The following is a 14,379-nucleotide window of genomic DNA, read 5'->3' as shown; positions in this document are numbered from 1 at the left end:
CTACTAGAGTCCGACTTTGATGTGGGACCTAAAGATGATTCTATCTTATTTTCACATGCCATGAGTGGAGAAAATTCAAAATTTTGGCATGATGCTATGATAGAAGAAATGGAATCCATGGCTAAAAATCAAGTTTGGGAAATTGTCGAGTTGCCTAAAGGAGTTAAGGCCATTGGCTGTAAATGGGTTTATAAAACCAAGAGAGACTCAAATGGTAATATCGATAGATATAAAACTAGACTTGTAGCTAAAGAATTTACACAAAGAGAAGGTATTGACTACCACGATACTTTCTATCCAATTTTTAAAAATGATTCTTTTAGAGTGATCAGGACATTAGTAGCTCACTCTGATTTAGAGCTACATCAAATGGATGTGAAAATAACTTTTTTGAATGAGATACATGAAGAAGAGGTATACATGAAGCAACCTGAAGGGTGTCATTCTGATAAAGGTGATTATTTAGTTTGCAAGTTAAAGAAATCAATTTATGGACTAAAACAAGCATCCTGTCAATAGTATTAGAAATTTCACGATGTTATAACTTCATTTGGTTTTATAGAGAACATCGTGGATAACTGCATATACCATAAATTTAGTGGGAGTAAGTTTATTTTGTGGGTAAAATGTTATTTAGAGCCTTCCACAACAGCTGTTTTACCTTCATGTACAGTCCAACTTCCACACTTAGTATCATGTGAAGATATAGAAGCCTGACCTATACATTGGTTCTTCATTTCAAAATCAGTAAAATAGGCAGATTTAACTGAGAATAGTCATTTTTCTGTTAAACCCCATATTACTTTGTCCTCCATGCCCTTAAGGCTAATAGGAATTCTTCTAATATAGTCTGCTTGCTCCCTTCTAAATACTAAATATAGCACATCTCTTTTCCAGGTCTTAGAATCTTCATCAATAAGTTCATCCACAGTAGCATCAGCATCCAAATTGGATATTGGTGTTTGAATTTGGAAGGTAGATGGAATTGGGATCCATTTATCTTTCCAAATCTTGATTTGTTTTCCATTGCCAACTCGCCAGACATACCCCCCTCTTTACCAAATCCTAAACTTAGCAAAAAATCCTCCATATGTTTAAGGGGCAATACCCAGCTTTTGCCTTCAGTACATGACTTGTTGGAAAGTATTTTTGTTTGAATACCCAAGCAGTTAAGGATGAAGGACCTTGAATGAATCTCCATACCTGTTTTGCCAGTAAAACCCTGTTGAAACAGTTGAGATCCCGAAAGCCCAAACCTCCAATGCTCTTTACAACTCCAAGCTTTGACCAACCTTTCCAATGTATCCCTTTGTTGTCTTTACTATGATTCCACCAAAACTTAGCAATCAACCGCTCAATTTCAATGAGTAACCCTTTTGGAAGTCTGAATACACTCATTGTGTATGCTGGTATTGCTTAAAGAACACTCTTTATCAAGACTTCCTTGTCTGTTGTTGATAGAAGCTTTGACTTCCAACTTGTGACCCTCTTCCAAACTTTGTCTAGCCCTTTAAAAGTATCATATTTTGATTTTCCCACAATAGTAGGTAAACTTAAGTATTTATTGTAATTATCACAGATAACTCCTTCAGCATGTTGATGGATACATTCCTTAATAGAAGCCCTTGTGTTGATGCTGAAAAGAATTGAAGTTTTTTGTCTGTTAGCACCTGACCAGAAGCATCTTCATACATATGTAAACTTTGGATTAAATTGAACCATTCTACTTCTATAAACCTGCAAAAAATACACAATCTTCAGCAAAAAGGAGATGGTTGATCCTTATGCCTCCCTTAGCAACAACCACCCCTTTAATCATTCCTTTCATTTTAGCTTGTTGAAGTAAATTGTTGAGGCTCTCTGCAAATAGTAAGAATAAGTATGGAGACAATGGGTCTGCTTGTCTTAGCCCTCTTGAAGGCACAATTACATCTCCTGGTTCTCCATTAACCACAACAGAATAGGTGACTGACTTGACACAAGTCATGAGCAACTTGATCCAATGACCACCAAATCCCATTCGAATTAGCTTTGCTTCCAAGAAACCTCACTCCACCCTATCATAAGCTTTAGACATATCTAGCTTAATGGACATGCACCCTTCTCTGCCGTTCTTCCTGGCATGCATTGAATGAAGAAGCTCATAAGCTATCATTACATTGTTAGTGATCAAACATCCAAGAATGAAGACACTTTGGTTCCGAGAGACAATCTCTTTGTCAAAACTGATTTTAACCTATTGGCTAAAACCTTAGAAATAAGCTTGTACCATACATTGCACAAACTAATGAGGCGAAATTCATTAACTATTTTTGAGGAATTGACCTTTGGGACCAGAGCAATAAGGGCATGATTCAAACCTAATGGCATACTGCCATTGTTTAGGAAGCTCAAAACCTCTCTAGTCAACTCTGCCCCAACCACATCCCAATGGTCTTGGAAAAAACCTAAACTATATCCATCTACCTCTGGTGACTTGAAAGGGGACATTTGTCTTAAAGCAACAACAACTTCTTCTTCTACAAAAGCTCGGTCCAGTTGTTCCCTCATATCAAGAGTGACTTTTTCTTCCACCCTTTGTAAGCATGCCTGAAGAGAGTCAGAGGAAGGCTGAGAAGATTGAAATATCTGGTGAAAATGGTTCCAAAAACCAATTGCAATATCCCTTTTTATCTCAAAAGTCTACCTTGAACCATCCTCCACCATCTTAATCATATTTTTCTTCCTTTTTTGATTGACACAAGCGTGGTAGAATTTAGTATTTCTATCATCTTTAGCTAACCAATGGGACTTCACATGTTGTTTCCATCTCAGGTCCTTTATATCTAGTAACTCTCCTGGCTCCTTTTGAGTTCTCTTAATTTCCTACATATTTTCTACTCATTCAACCAATTCCAACTGCTTAATTTCTTCGACTTTTTGTTTGATTGCGGCTTCTCTATTCTTGTTAAACTTCCTGCTATAGGTCTTTAAATCTCTACTGCATATTTCTAGTTTCTGCTGTAACATACCTTGGCTTGAATGCAAACCTCCCACCTTCTGCCAAGCAACTCTAATGACCTCCTTACACCCCACCTCTTTAGACAGTTGGCTTCATATTTAAAAGAAGGTTGGAATCTTGCTGTTGGGCCACTACTGCATGAATATTCTAAAACAATTGGTCGATGATCTGAACATAAAGCACTCAATGTTTCAACTTTAACACCATAAAACTCTTCCCTCCACAAGTTATTAGCCAATGCTCGATCTAACCTTTCTTTTGTAAATGAGGAATCCTCATGCCTATTGCTCCATGTGAACTTGCATCCACTCCACCCCAAATCGTAGAAGCCCCCTTCTTGAAGAACCTCTCTAAACATATTGATATGAGATTTTGAACAAATTCTACCTCCTATTTTCTCATCTTGAGCTAGAACCTCATTAAAGTCACCTATGATGCACCACCCTATATTCCTTGGATTAAAGGATTTTAGTAGTTGCCAAACATCCATTCTCTTACTTGACCCTGGGTGCCCATACAAACAGGTCAGCAACCAACATGGTTTGTTTTCAGTTGGCCTTACAATTAGATTGATATGCCTCTGGGAGAAGTTAACCAATTCCAAGTTTATATCTTGTTTTCACATAACCATTAGTCCACCACTCCTTCCTACAGCATCCACAACTATACAGCTTTCATAATTCACTCTCCTTCATATACTTAGAGCCTTAACAATATTCAACTTGGTTTTCATGAGGAAAACCACATTGGGAGCTTTTGCCTTTAGCTAGAAACTAAGGCTTTGAACTGTTCGGGGCTTCCCAAGCCCCCAACAGTTCCAACTGAAGATTTTCAGGGAGCTCGGCGAGGCTGGACCCCAGCCTACGCCGTATCAAAGTTATATGCGTCATTAACTGTTGAAGAAGAGAGCTTACCTCTCTTAGACCCAGTCCCCTTAGTGCTCTCATCTACATTCGTTGCAGTTCTGGTACCTCAGTGTGTTGACCCCTGGCCCTCCGTTTCCACCATGAATTGCTTTTAGTAAGTTTCAATGGTTGAGCTGTACATGAGTTAGTAACTACCAAAATCAAAGTAGACCCCTATGAAGTTGTATGTGAACGAAGGTTGTCCTTATACCCACTGTACATGAGTTAGGGGCCAAGTCCTCGATAACATCCATTCCTATCTAGCCCATGTCACTAGAGCCCACCTTCAAAGTAGCTTCCCCTAATGGCTTTTCCCCCTCAACAGAATTTGAGCCAGTTTCTATCTACTATTTTGAAGATACTTCCACCATAATTGGCGCAACCCTTATCCATTTCAGCAGACTTCGTTGAGAACGTGTAAGCACTTCCTCCACATCCGGGCCTTTTGCTATCTCAGTGATATCCTTTCCCTCATGGACACTGATAGTTTCGTCATCCAACCTTGAGGGAGTCTCTGTAGAATTACCAGAATTGCTCTGATCGAATTCCTTCTACCACAACCAAAACCAGTCCTGCCCAGTGAACCTTCAGCCTCACTTGCTCAATTCTCATTATTCAGGTCCTTCACTCCTCCTATCTTCCCTTCAAAACTTACGACAGTATTTGAGAAAGAGGGCCTGCACTTATAATTATCATCAGCCTGAAGCCAAGGGTCGAATTGTGGTGCATTCTGGTAATTAATATCAGAAGCCACAGAGCACCCATCAACATCGTGTAAAATCGACCCAGAACTAAAGCATAACTGTGGGAGTTTCTCATATTTAAAGGTCAACCAAACCTTCTATTCCTACGCCATGATTATTTGATCTCGTGCTATAGGTTTTTGCAGATTTAACTCAACCTACACTCTCAAGTACTTCCCCCATCCGATACCATCCTTGTCTACATCAACGTCAAGAACTTTCCCCACAAACTACCTGATACACTCTCCCCAGTCCTTAGTCATATGGCCCAACAGCAGATTAAAAATCTGCAACCAAAAGGATTCCACATTAAACTTCATCTTCCCAGGTTGAAGATCACCCTCAAAAGGCTTCAATATAAATAGAAAATTATAAAAAATCCAAGGCTTTCCATCGAGCACACTTTGCCTGTCTACATGATTTGCAAATGATTAAGTGTTCTTGCCAACTTCAAGAAAACTAGCCCATTTGCTAATCCTCCAAATTTTTTCCATTGTATTTGCAACAATTTCATTCCCTACTGCCCAATCTGCACAAATCTTCCCTACCAAGCTCCTTGCACCCTTCTGTAGAATTTCCTCTTTGCTACCAAAATAGTAGTCAACTATTGTTTCCTCTTCCTCATTTAGTCGCAGATTGCCACATAGATCCTCGATTTCGTCCATCGAGATCCCCATCGAGCTGTCCCCCTGAATCTCTCCTCATTGAGGTAGACTATTTTTACCACCCCTGGAGAAATCACCAGAACGGAGACTCCGCTTGGTGTTAAGAAAGTTTTGAAATATTGTTTTCCAGCTTATAGTTGTATACAAATTGTTATTTTATAGTAATTTTATCATTTTCCGATGTTCATATTCTCGCGTTCACACACATAGTGCACCTGTTAGATATTAGTTAGGTATTGATGACTACTTCCATTAATTACATATATGGATGATGCAACATAAGTTCAAAAAATAATACTTTATCGAATAGTATATAAGTTGCATAAAAGTTTAAAAATAATGTCTATATCATTTTTAAAGTTTTTATTAAATAATTTTAATATAAATAGATCATGGTATTATCATCAATACAATAAATATAATTTTAATTTAAAAAATTCTTTTCATCTGCCACTCTTCACCATCCCACATTACATATCTTATAAAACACACTTATACACCATATGAAAAACACTCTTATATCATGACTTGTAGAGTCAAATACATCTTCAAAAGTCAATTTTAAAGAGAGAAATAAAATGATATTGTAGATGACATGGTCAAATATTCAACTTTCTCCAAAATTCCATCCCGTGGAAGAAAGAAAGAATTACCTGAAGTTTTCACAAGGCAAACTGATGAACGGACCCAGATCAAACTCCCCTATCATGTATGGAGCTGGACATGATGATACCGAATTACCTGAGCCCGTTGAAATGCCTTACGTATGTATACATAGATCAATACTAATATACACCATTATAGCAGATCCTAATAAGAATTTTACTGGATTGCCCTTGGGAGGGTTTGGGCTCAACAACATGCAGCACTTGCGACGATTCCTTTAATAATTTTATCTCATCTCATCTCATTTCCTTCCCAAACATTACTCACATACAAACACTTTTAAGCAAATCATTACAATTTTTTCAAATTAATTGTTACAATTAATCATTCTTTAATCTCATCCGAATAGAGCAAATCAACATTTACCTCACTTACATAGCCTTTTGGAGTCTTCAGCTTCCCAAAAATATAAGGGTACAACATGGATGGGCCTCTGGATTTTCCTGTTGACAGACCTTAAATCGAGTTTAACCTACGTAAACTGCTTTTTTTGGATTCGAATTTCTTTGATACTTCAGGAAAACTCTCCAATGACATGCATCTAGTACTAGCGTCTACCTCTTCTATATTTGGAGGAACTTCTGAGATTTCTTTAAGTTGCTTGCAATAATTCAAAGTAAGATCCCGTAATCGAACAAATCCTCTGATCCACTCAGCAAGTATAACGACATTGATTACCGATATATCTAAATTTAACAATGCGGAATAGCAGGCAATTAACAGAACCAAATCTATTTTTGATAGAGATATTCGGTGAAGATTCAACTTTTGCAATTTTTGAAACACTGAATTCATTGGAGGAGGTGACGAGATCAATTCTGCAAGGGAGGAGGGTAAGCGATATTTTCTTTTGTCTGAATAACAACCGAGATTGAGATATCTGAGATGTTGCAGCTGAAGAATGCTGTTAGGGATATGCCTTAATTTGTAGCACTCACATAAATCTAAATATTCAAGTCCAATGAGATTCCCAATAGATAGAGGCAATTCTTTTATAGCAGTGCCATTAATTTGAACAGATCTTAAGCATTTCATCTCACTCTCAATTTCAGGGAATTTTTGCAGCCTTTTGCAATAAGAAAAACAAAGCGTTTTTAGAGATCTCAACTTGAGGGATCTTGGCAAACTAGTAAAATTTGGGGAAAAGGCAATTGTCAGTCCAACGAGTTTATCAAGGAACCCAATAGATTGATGTACCTCAACTAAGTTTGCGCAAGAAATAATTTCCAATCTCTCTAGACTCTGGAGCCCCGATACATCGGGAATTTTTGTTAGGAATTTACATTCAGAGAATCTCATAGCTTTCAAATTCTGAAAGCTCTGTAAAAAAAAAAAACAAATATGTTAGCTTGTAGAAAGTTTACGACATCTATACATAGATAGTTTATAGAAAGAAATAACTGTACCTTCACTCCATCTCCCAATTCTTTGAGCAAGCTTTCACTCATTTTTAAAACAATGAGTTTCTTTCCATGAAAGTTTTGCGGGAAAGATGGACTAGGATAGGCGTGCCAGTCTAATACTCGTAACTCATTTGAGAGATAATTAAGCCTTCTTGAAAAACGTGCGTTACGATTTATAAATATCCTGAGTCTTGTCATCTTCAAAAAGGCTTTAGGATTCAAATTTATCAAGTCTTGTTCCGGCAACTCTACCAATATGCCTTGAATTTCGTTTGTTCCCTAGTAAGACAATGCATAATATGCCAACAAAATCAGAGCATAAAGTGCTTCATATTTTACCACTTTCTAGAATCATAATTTTGTTTATATATTTTGTGCAAGTTTTTTTCTTTCTAAAGAAAAGAAAGTCTAAAGGAATCAATGTTGATTTTTAGTTTTAGAATGTCCCAAACTAAGTGATCAAACACAAAATGTCAATGTTTGCTTTCACATTTATCTATCAATTTTACCTATTCATAAACGAAAAAACCAAGATACTGAAAAAAAATATAAAAATTAAAAAAATTAAAAAAAAAAAAACTGTCTAGTTGTAAGCATTGAGCAAAATACTTATTTCTTTATTATCTTCTACTTATAAACCAAATACCCACTATGAGAGAAATGTATGGTAGATGTACTCATATAAATAAATGGATGTATGCGTGTACATATGTATTTCTGAATCCGTTTGTACAATCAAAATATGAAATATGTTTATGCAACTCTTACGTACCTTAGCCTCTTCTAATACATAACGAACATCTTCATGAAACCATAACCTAGTGCGTTTACCGGGTTCTTTGGATTCTTGACGAACAATTTCTCTACCCATATCTTTGAGCAGATCATGCATGACTAATCTGCCAGACTCCATGGTTATGAGAGACTTATCCATTAGTACTTGGAAACCAATACCAGGAAAGAAACCAGAAGCATCAAGTATTTTAGTAACATATTCTTCTTGCTCTCCTGTAAAGAAACATGCAATGTCCAAGAAAATATTCTTCTCACTTTCATCCAAGCCATCATAACTTATTCTAAGCCTTTCTTGAATATCATTATGAGGAATTTTTTTGTACTTTTCTATAGCACTTCTCCAATAACGAATGTCTCTACCACATAGATAGGAGCCTAGCACCATTAAAGCCAATGGAAGGCCCCCAGCATAATGCAGTACATCTTCTACAAGTTCTACAAAATCATGGTAAGGTTTTTCATTTTTGAAGGCATTCCAACAAAACAGTCGAAGAGCTTCGTCGTGACCCAATTCCTTAACCTTATATCGTAAATGAACATTATAACTAGTTAATAAATGTTCATCTCTTGTTGTTATAATGATAATACTTCCTAAACCAAACCAATCACATTCTCCAAGTAAGTTTTCAATTTGGAACAATTGATCCACATCATCAAGAAGTAAAAGAACCCGTTTGCCAAAAACATTCTCCTTTACGAGATTGATTCCATCATCAATATTTTCAACTTTCAAACTTCTTTCTTTGAGTATTTTATGAAGAAATGTCTCTTGCAATCGAATTAAACCATGCTCTCGCTTTGAAGTTTCTCTCACGTCTGCAAGAAAGCAACTATCTTCAAACTGATCAATTAATGAGTTGTAGATTGCTTTAGCCAGACTTGTCTTACCGACTCCACCAGTTCCAAAGATCCCTAGTATGCGTGTAGCATTCACTCCCTCGCTTAGAAGCTTTTTATGGATGTGTTGTACTCTAGACTCCATTCCGATGGGATGCTTGGCAACATTTAAATATTTACCATTTACAAACCTTAAAACCTCTCGAACAATTTCTTGAATAATTTCAGGTTCATTCCTAGAAATGGAAAAAATAAAATAAAATAAAAGAATAATGAGTTAAGTTGCAAGGGCTTATGAACTAAGGAGCTCCTAGATTTAGAAATACACACACACACACACACACACACACACATATATATATATATATATATACATTTATATACTCCGACATACAGACACAAGTATTATAAAGATGTGTTATGATCAAATCGTGTTTTATAAATGAAGGCATAAGAGTGGGTAGAAGTAAAATACTTGTCTCCTAAAGTGAACCCAGACAAATTGGCCACCTCTGTAAGGGCTACTTTCCACCTCTGCACCTTCATCTCATGCTTGAATCTATCTTTAAGTTTAGTCAATGCTTTTCCAAAATTCTCTCTTTGATGTCGTACCTCTGTCGGATTTACATTGTAAAACACTGGTAGAACCTTTTGTTGCTTTCTTTTTTTGCACTCAAGGATCTTCGTTAGCTCATCCAAGCACCATGCGGATGATGCATAATTTTTTGAGAGTATAACAATTGAAATCTTTGAACTTTCAATAGCCTTGAGAAGTGCAGGTGAAATTTTCTCTCCTCTTGGAAGCTTGTCATCTATGTATGTGTTTATATTTTTTCGAAGCAAAGCATCATATAGATGAGCAGTGAAGTTTTGACGAGTATCTTCACCTCTAAAACTTAAGAATACATCATTTGTCCACCAATGAAAAATAGGAGAAAAGGAAGAGGAGGAGGCACCTTGAATTGCCATTAGAGAAGTAATTGTGTATCTATGATTAATTGATTACTACTTAATATAGAGAACAACTCCACTTAAACTGGGAAGTTTGTATGGCAACTTGACGTGATGAGGAGTTTTTTGGCAACTTTGTATGGCAATTTTGGTTCTATTATTATTATTATTATTATTATTTGATGTTAAGTGGCAACTTTGTATGGCAACTTTGGTTGACTTGGCTTCATATGCAAGAACAAGAAATTCACTTGAAGGCATTTAATGAATGCTGCCAGCTTCAGTCTTGTCTAGTCTATTAAGTTGGCCTAATTTTACTTATAATTATGTGCACGTAAATATCAATTAGTCGTTTAAAAAAAAAATTATTTACAAAAAAAGTAATTTTTATTATATAGATATATATTTTATTTATTTTTTTAAAATAATTATACAGTGATTATATAATTTATAATTATAAATATATTTTCTCATTAGTTGGCATTCAGATTCTATGAGGTAATTTTAAATAAAAATTAAATAAAATATTATTAAAATATTATTTTTAATATTATTTTTTTAAAATTTAAAAAAATTAAATTAAAATTATAAAAAAATAATTATTAACTTTATTTTATAAAAAATTTATAATAATAAAATAAAATAATAAAACACTTTCTAAATCTATACGTAACTTATAAGTTTTCTGAATGTCTTTTCATTAATTTGTTTGTTTGAGCTCTGAAAATATTGACCGATGTTTATATTCTCGCGTTCAGACGGGTAGTACACCTGTCAGATATCAGGTGGGATTCTTGAAGCAGTGGGAAAAGAAAAAGACATTTTTTCTGATTTTCAGACTCAGAGTCCCTCTCTGACCCGAAATATTCTGCTTTTCAGACTCAGAGTCTCTCTCTGTAAGAATCTTATGACATCTTTAAAATTCAATCAGAAAACTGGCACTTCGATGCAGTGTGTTACATCATTATGCATTGTTTTAATAGGACTGCTGCAGGTGCCAAATTTGACATTTAAAAAATATCTTAAATAGTATAATTTTTTATATATATATTTTTAATCATTATAAATATTTTAAAAAATAATTAAAATATTAACATCATTTAAAAATATTTTTTTAATCATTTGATAAAAAAATATTCCATTCCAGATAATTTTTGAATCTCAAATTCAAAATCTAAAATATTTTTCTTGTTTTAAATAGAGGTTATTTTTATAAAGTGATGTTATTTTTATAAATTATTTTTTATTTTAAAATATAATTATGTAATATATTATGAAAAGTAAGGTGTGTTTATCCCTCTATTTAAGTGCAGCCCTTTCTTTCTTCTTTTTTTTCCCAATCTAAATTCTCGTAAATAGTTTTGGATTCCAACTCCTGCCATTTGCTTATGTTATTCCAACTAATGCCAATCAATAGGTGTTCACCTAATTTACAACAACTAACAAGACATCATGACCAACAAAACATGCATAGTTATACAACACAGCAGCAACCAGCCACTTCATTCAAATTAAGATTTGGATTTTGTTTGGGACATTTCATTTCCCAGACATAAATCCAGTAATCTTTGCACTGACTAATATGGTACTACTACATCTAAAAGATAAATCATCACACGAACCAGAGAAAGGAAACAGAGTAGTATTAATATCCTAAGCAGTAGACTAGGACGTACAGGACAAATCTCCTTTCCAAAAATTACCTGATTATGATGATACCCGGAAGCCCTAATTCCCAGCAGCATGAGATTTTCTCCGGGGTTCTTTAATCCTAATTCAAAGATTAAGGGCAGGTTCGGGGGTGAGATGAGAATTTTATATTTTATTTTAATGTTTAAAATATTATGTTTTAGTATTATTATTGTATTGAGATTTAAAAAAATTAAATTATTTATTATATTTTATATAAGAATTTAAAAAATATATAATAATGAGATGAGATGAGATGAAAATTTTATATCTCATCCCACCCCCAAACCTAACCTAAGGCTTCGTTTGAAAGTTGAGATCATCTCAACTTATCATTATAATTTTTTTAAATCTTAATATAAAATATAATAAATAATTTAATTTTTTTAAATTTTAAAATAATAATAATAATAAATAATAATATTCTAATAATATTTTATTATCTCAACTCAACTCAACTCAACAAAATCCGTCCTAACTAACGACGACTTTCCGTGCACCATAACGATCCCTTAGGCACGTAACGCAAAACGTGCACTTTTTTTAGCAACTTGTATGGCAATTTTCGTTCACTTTTTTTTATTATTATTATTTTTTTTTATACAGGTGGCAACTTTGTATGGCAACTTTTGGTTGACTTGGCTTCTTTGTTATGCAAGAGCAAGAAATTCACTTGAAGGCATTTAATGAATGCTGCCAGCTCTAGTCTTGTCTAGTCTATTAGGTAGGCAGGATTGAGTTGGATTTTATAAGATGATTTTAAATAAAAATATTATTTTTTAATATTATTATTATTTTAAAATTAAAAAAATTAAATTAAAATTAAATTATTTATTTTATTTTATAACAAAATTTTAAAAAATTAGAATAATACTCCTCCCATCTACTTTTTGCTGAAGATCTCACTCCCTTTGGTACAGCAACTATCCAAACTATACAAGCGTTTGCAAACTATCTCGAAACATACTCCTTCTAGTCTAGTCAAAAAATCAACTTAGGAAAATACTTCATACACTTCAACAACAACATTCACACTAGAAACAAAGGAGAAATTAAGGCTTCGTTTGATTACTAAACATCTCTCAACTCATCTCAACTCATCTCAACTCATTATTACAATTTTTTCAAATTCCAACATAAAATATAATAAACAATTCAATTTTTTTCAAATTCTAAAATAATAATAATATTAAAAAATAATATTCTAACAATATTTTATCATCTCAACTCAACTCAACTCACTTCAACATCCAAACGCAACCTAAATGAATTCTCAACTTTAAAATGTCACCTCCATAGCTTAGATACCTTGAACTCCCTCTTTTCATCCAAGCTGCAAAAGAAATGTTTTTTAAAGACATCCAAGAAAAAATTTAAAATAGGCTACAAGGTTCGAAAACAAAGATTCTATCTCAAGCTGGTAGAACAACTCTAATTAGAACTATTGCTAATACAATTCCTTCCTATTTCATGTCTACTATGTGGGTGCCTAAATCTATCACAAACAAAATGGATGCTTCTTTTGAAGATTTTGGTGGGGAATCGAGAATACCAAAGCCTTCAAGCCGAAATCTTGGAAATCCATCTGTTAGCCTAAATCATTTGGTGGCCTTGGTCTTAAAAACAATTCTCTCTTCAACAAAGCTTTCATCTCAAAATTTGCTTGGTGCCTCATCAACAACACAAACAATCTCTGGAAAGAATTTTTTACAAAAAAATATCTGAGAAATACTTCTTTCTTTGCAGTGAACTCTAAACTAGCTAACTCTTGGTTTTTGTAAAGGCCTCCTGAAACAAGATTTCATCAAATCAAGCAGTTGCTTCCAGATCAATAATGGCATTAATGTTAGAGCTTGGCTTGACCCTTGGATCCCAACACTGCAAAACTTCATACCCCAACTGAACCTGAACAACCCAACCATGGACTTAACTCTAAAAGTTTCGAAATTAACATTAGAGGAGCCTAGAAGATGGAACATTATTATTCTCCAAGCTCTTTTCTCAATTGAAACTGTCAATGAAATTCAAAAGATTATTCTTTCTCTATATAACTACTCAGCCCCTTAGGTTAAAATCAAATGGGTTCATCACTCAACTGGGAAGTTCTCTGTCAAATCTACTTATGCAACCATGATAAACACTCGACAAAATACCCCCATCCCCCAATTGGCAATTTCCTGGGAAAAGCTTTGGAAGTTAAAAGTGCAAGATAGGGTAGAATTTTTCCTTTGGGAAATTCATCACAATGTTCTACCCACTAGATCTCTTCTAAAAAGAATCATTCCTCTTGAAAAAGATCAACTTCTCTGCCCTCTTTGCAACACTGAAGATGAAAGCCTCTCACATTTATTTCTGAGTTGTCCCTTCTCTAGGATCCTTTGGAGACAATCAAAATGACCCATAAATATTGCCTAGCTTGCACCCCATTCAATCTCTAATTGGATCAAGATCGTTCTCAATCCCAAAATTGAACTGGCTCTTTCTGAAGATGAAGCACATGCATTTCAACTTTTTGCCATCTTAGCCATGGACATCATTCGGTTCAATAGAAATCAAGTCATTCACAATTTTGTTATCCCAATCATTGATATATATACTTTCAAAGTCTTCAACACTTGCAAGTAACACAACCAAACATGGACTTCTAACCAGCAACTGGAAGAGGCTTATCTATACATGGACATCTTTCCGAAGGTTTCCATTAACTATCCTTTGATGTTGCAG

At 34.5% G+C, this 14,379-nt stretch overlaps 2 protein-coding genes across 2 annotated transcripts; both read right to left on the bottom strand.

The window, feature by feature from the left end:
- Positions 1 to 6,304: 6,304 nt before the first annotated feature.
- LOC118344707 (disease resistance protein RRS1-like) lies at positions 6,305 to 9,160 on the bottom strand. Its single transcript, XM_035685827.1, has 5 exons — positions 8,156 to 9,160; positions 7,387 to 7,662; positions 7,264 to 7,300; positions 6,529 to 6,666; positions 6,305 to 6,423 (listed from the first exon to the last, which is right to left on the bottom strand). Exons 1-5 carry the CDS (start codon positions 9,158 to 9,160, stop codon positions 6,305 to 6,307), a joined length of 1,575 nt encoding a protein of 524 aa, XP_035541720.1.
- A 260-nt stretch (positions 9,161 to 9,420) lies between these two features.
- LOC118344706 (disease resistance protein RUN1-like) lies at positions 9,421 to 9,984 on the bottom strand. Its single transcript, XM_035685826.1, has one exon. It carries the CDS (start codon positions 9,982 to 9,984, stop codon positions 9,421 to 9,423), a length of 564 nt encoding a protein of 187 aa, XP_035541719.1.
- Between the last annotated feature and the right edge of the window lie 4,395 nt (positions 9,985 to 14,379).

The sequence above is a fragment of the Juglans regia genome, chromosome 15 (genome assembly GCF_001411555.2).
Source record: "Juglans regia cultivar Chandler chromosome 15, Walnut 2.0, whole genome shotgun sequence".
Classification (NCBI taxonomy): domain Eukaryota; kingdom Viridiplantae; phylum Streptophyta; class Magnoliopsida; order Fagales; family Juglandaceae; genus Juglans; species Juglans regia.
Note: the sequence above shows the minus strand (reverse complement) of the source record. Positions and strands in the feature narration are given on the sequence as shown.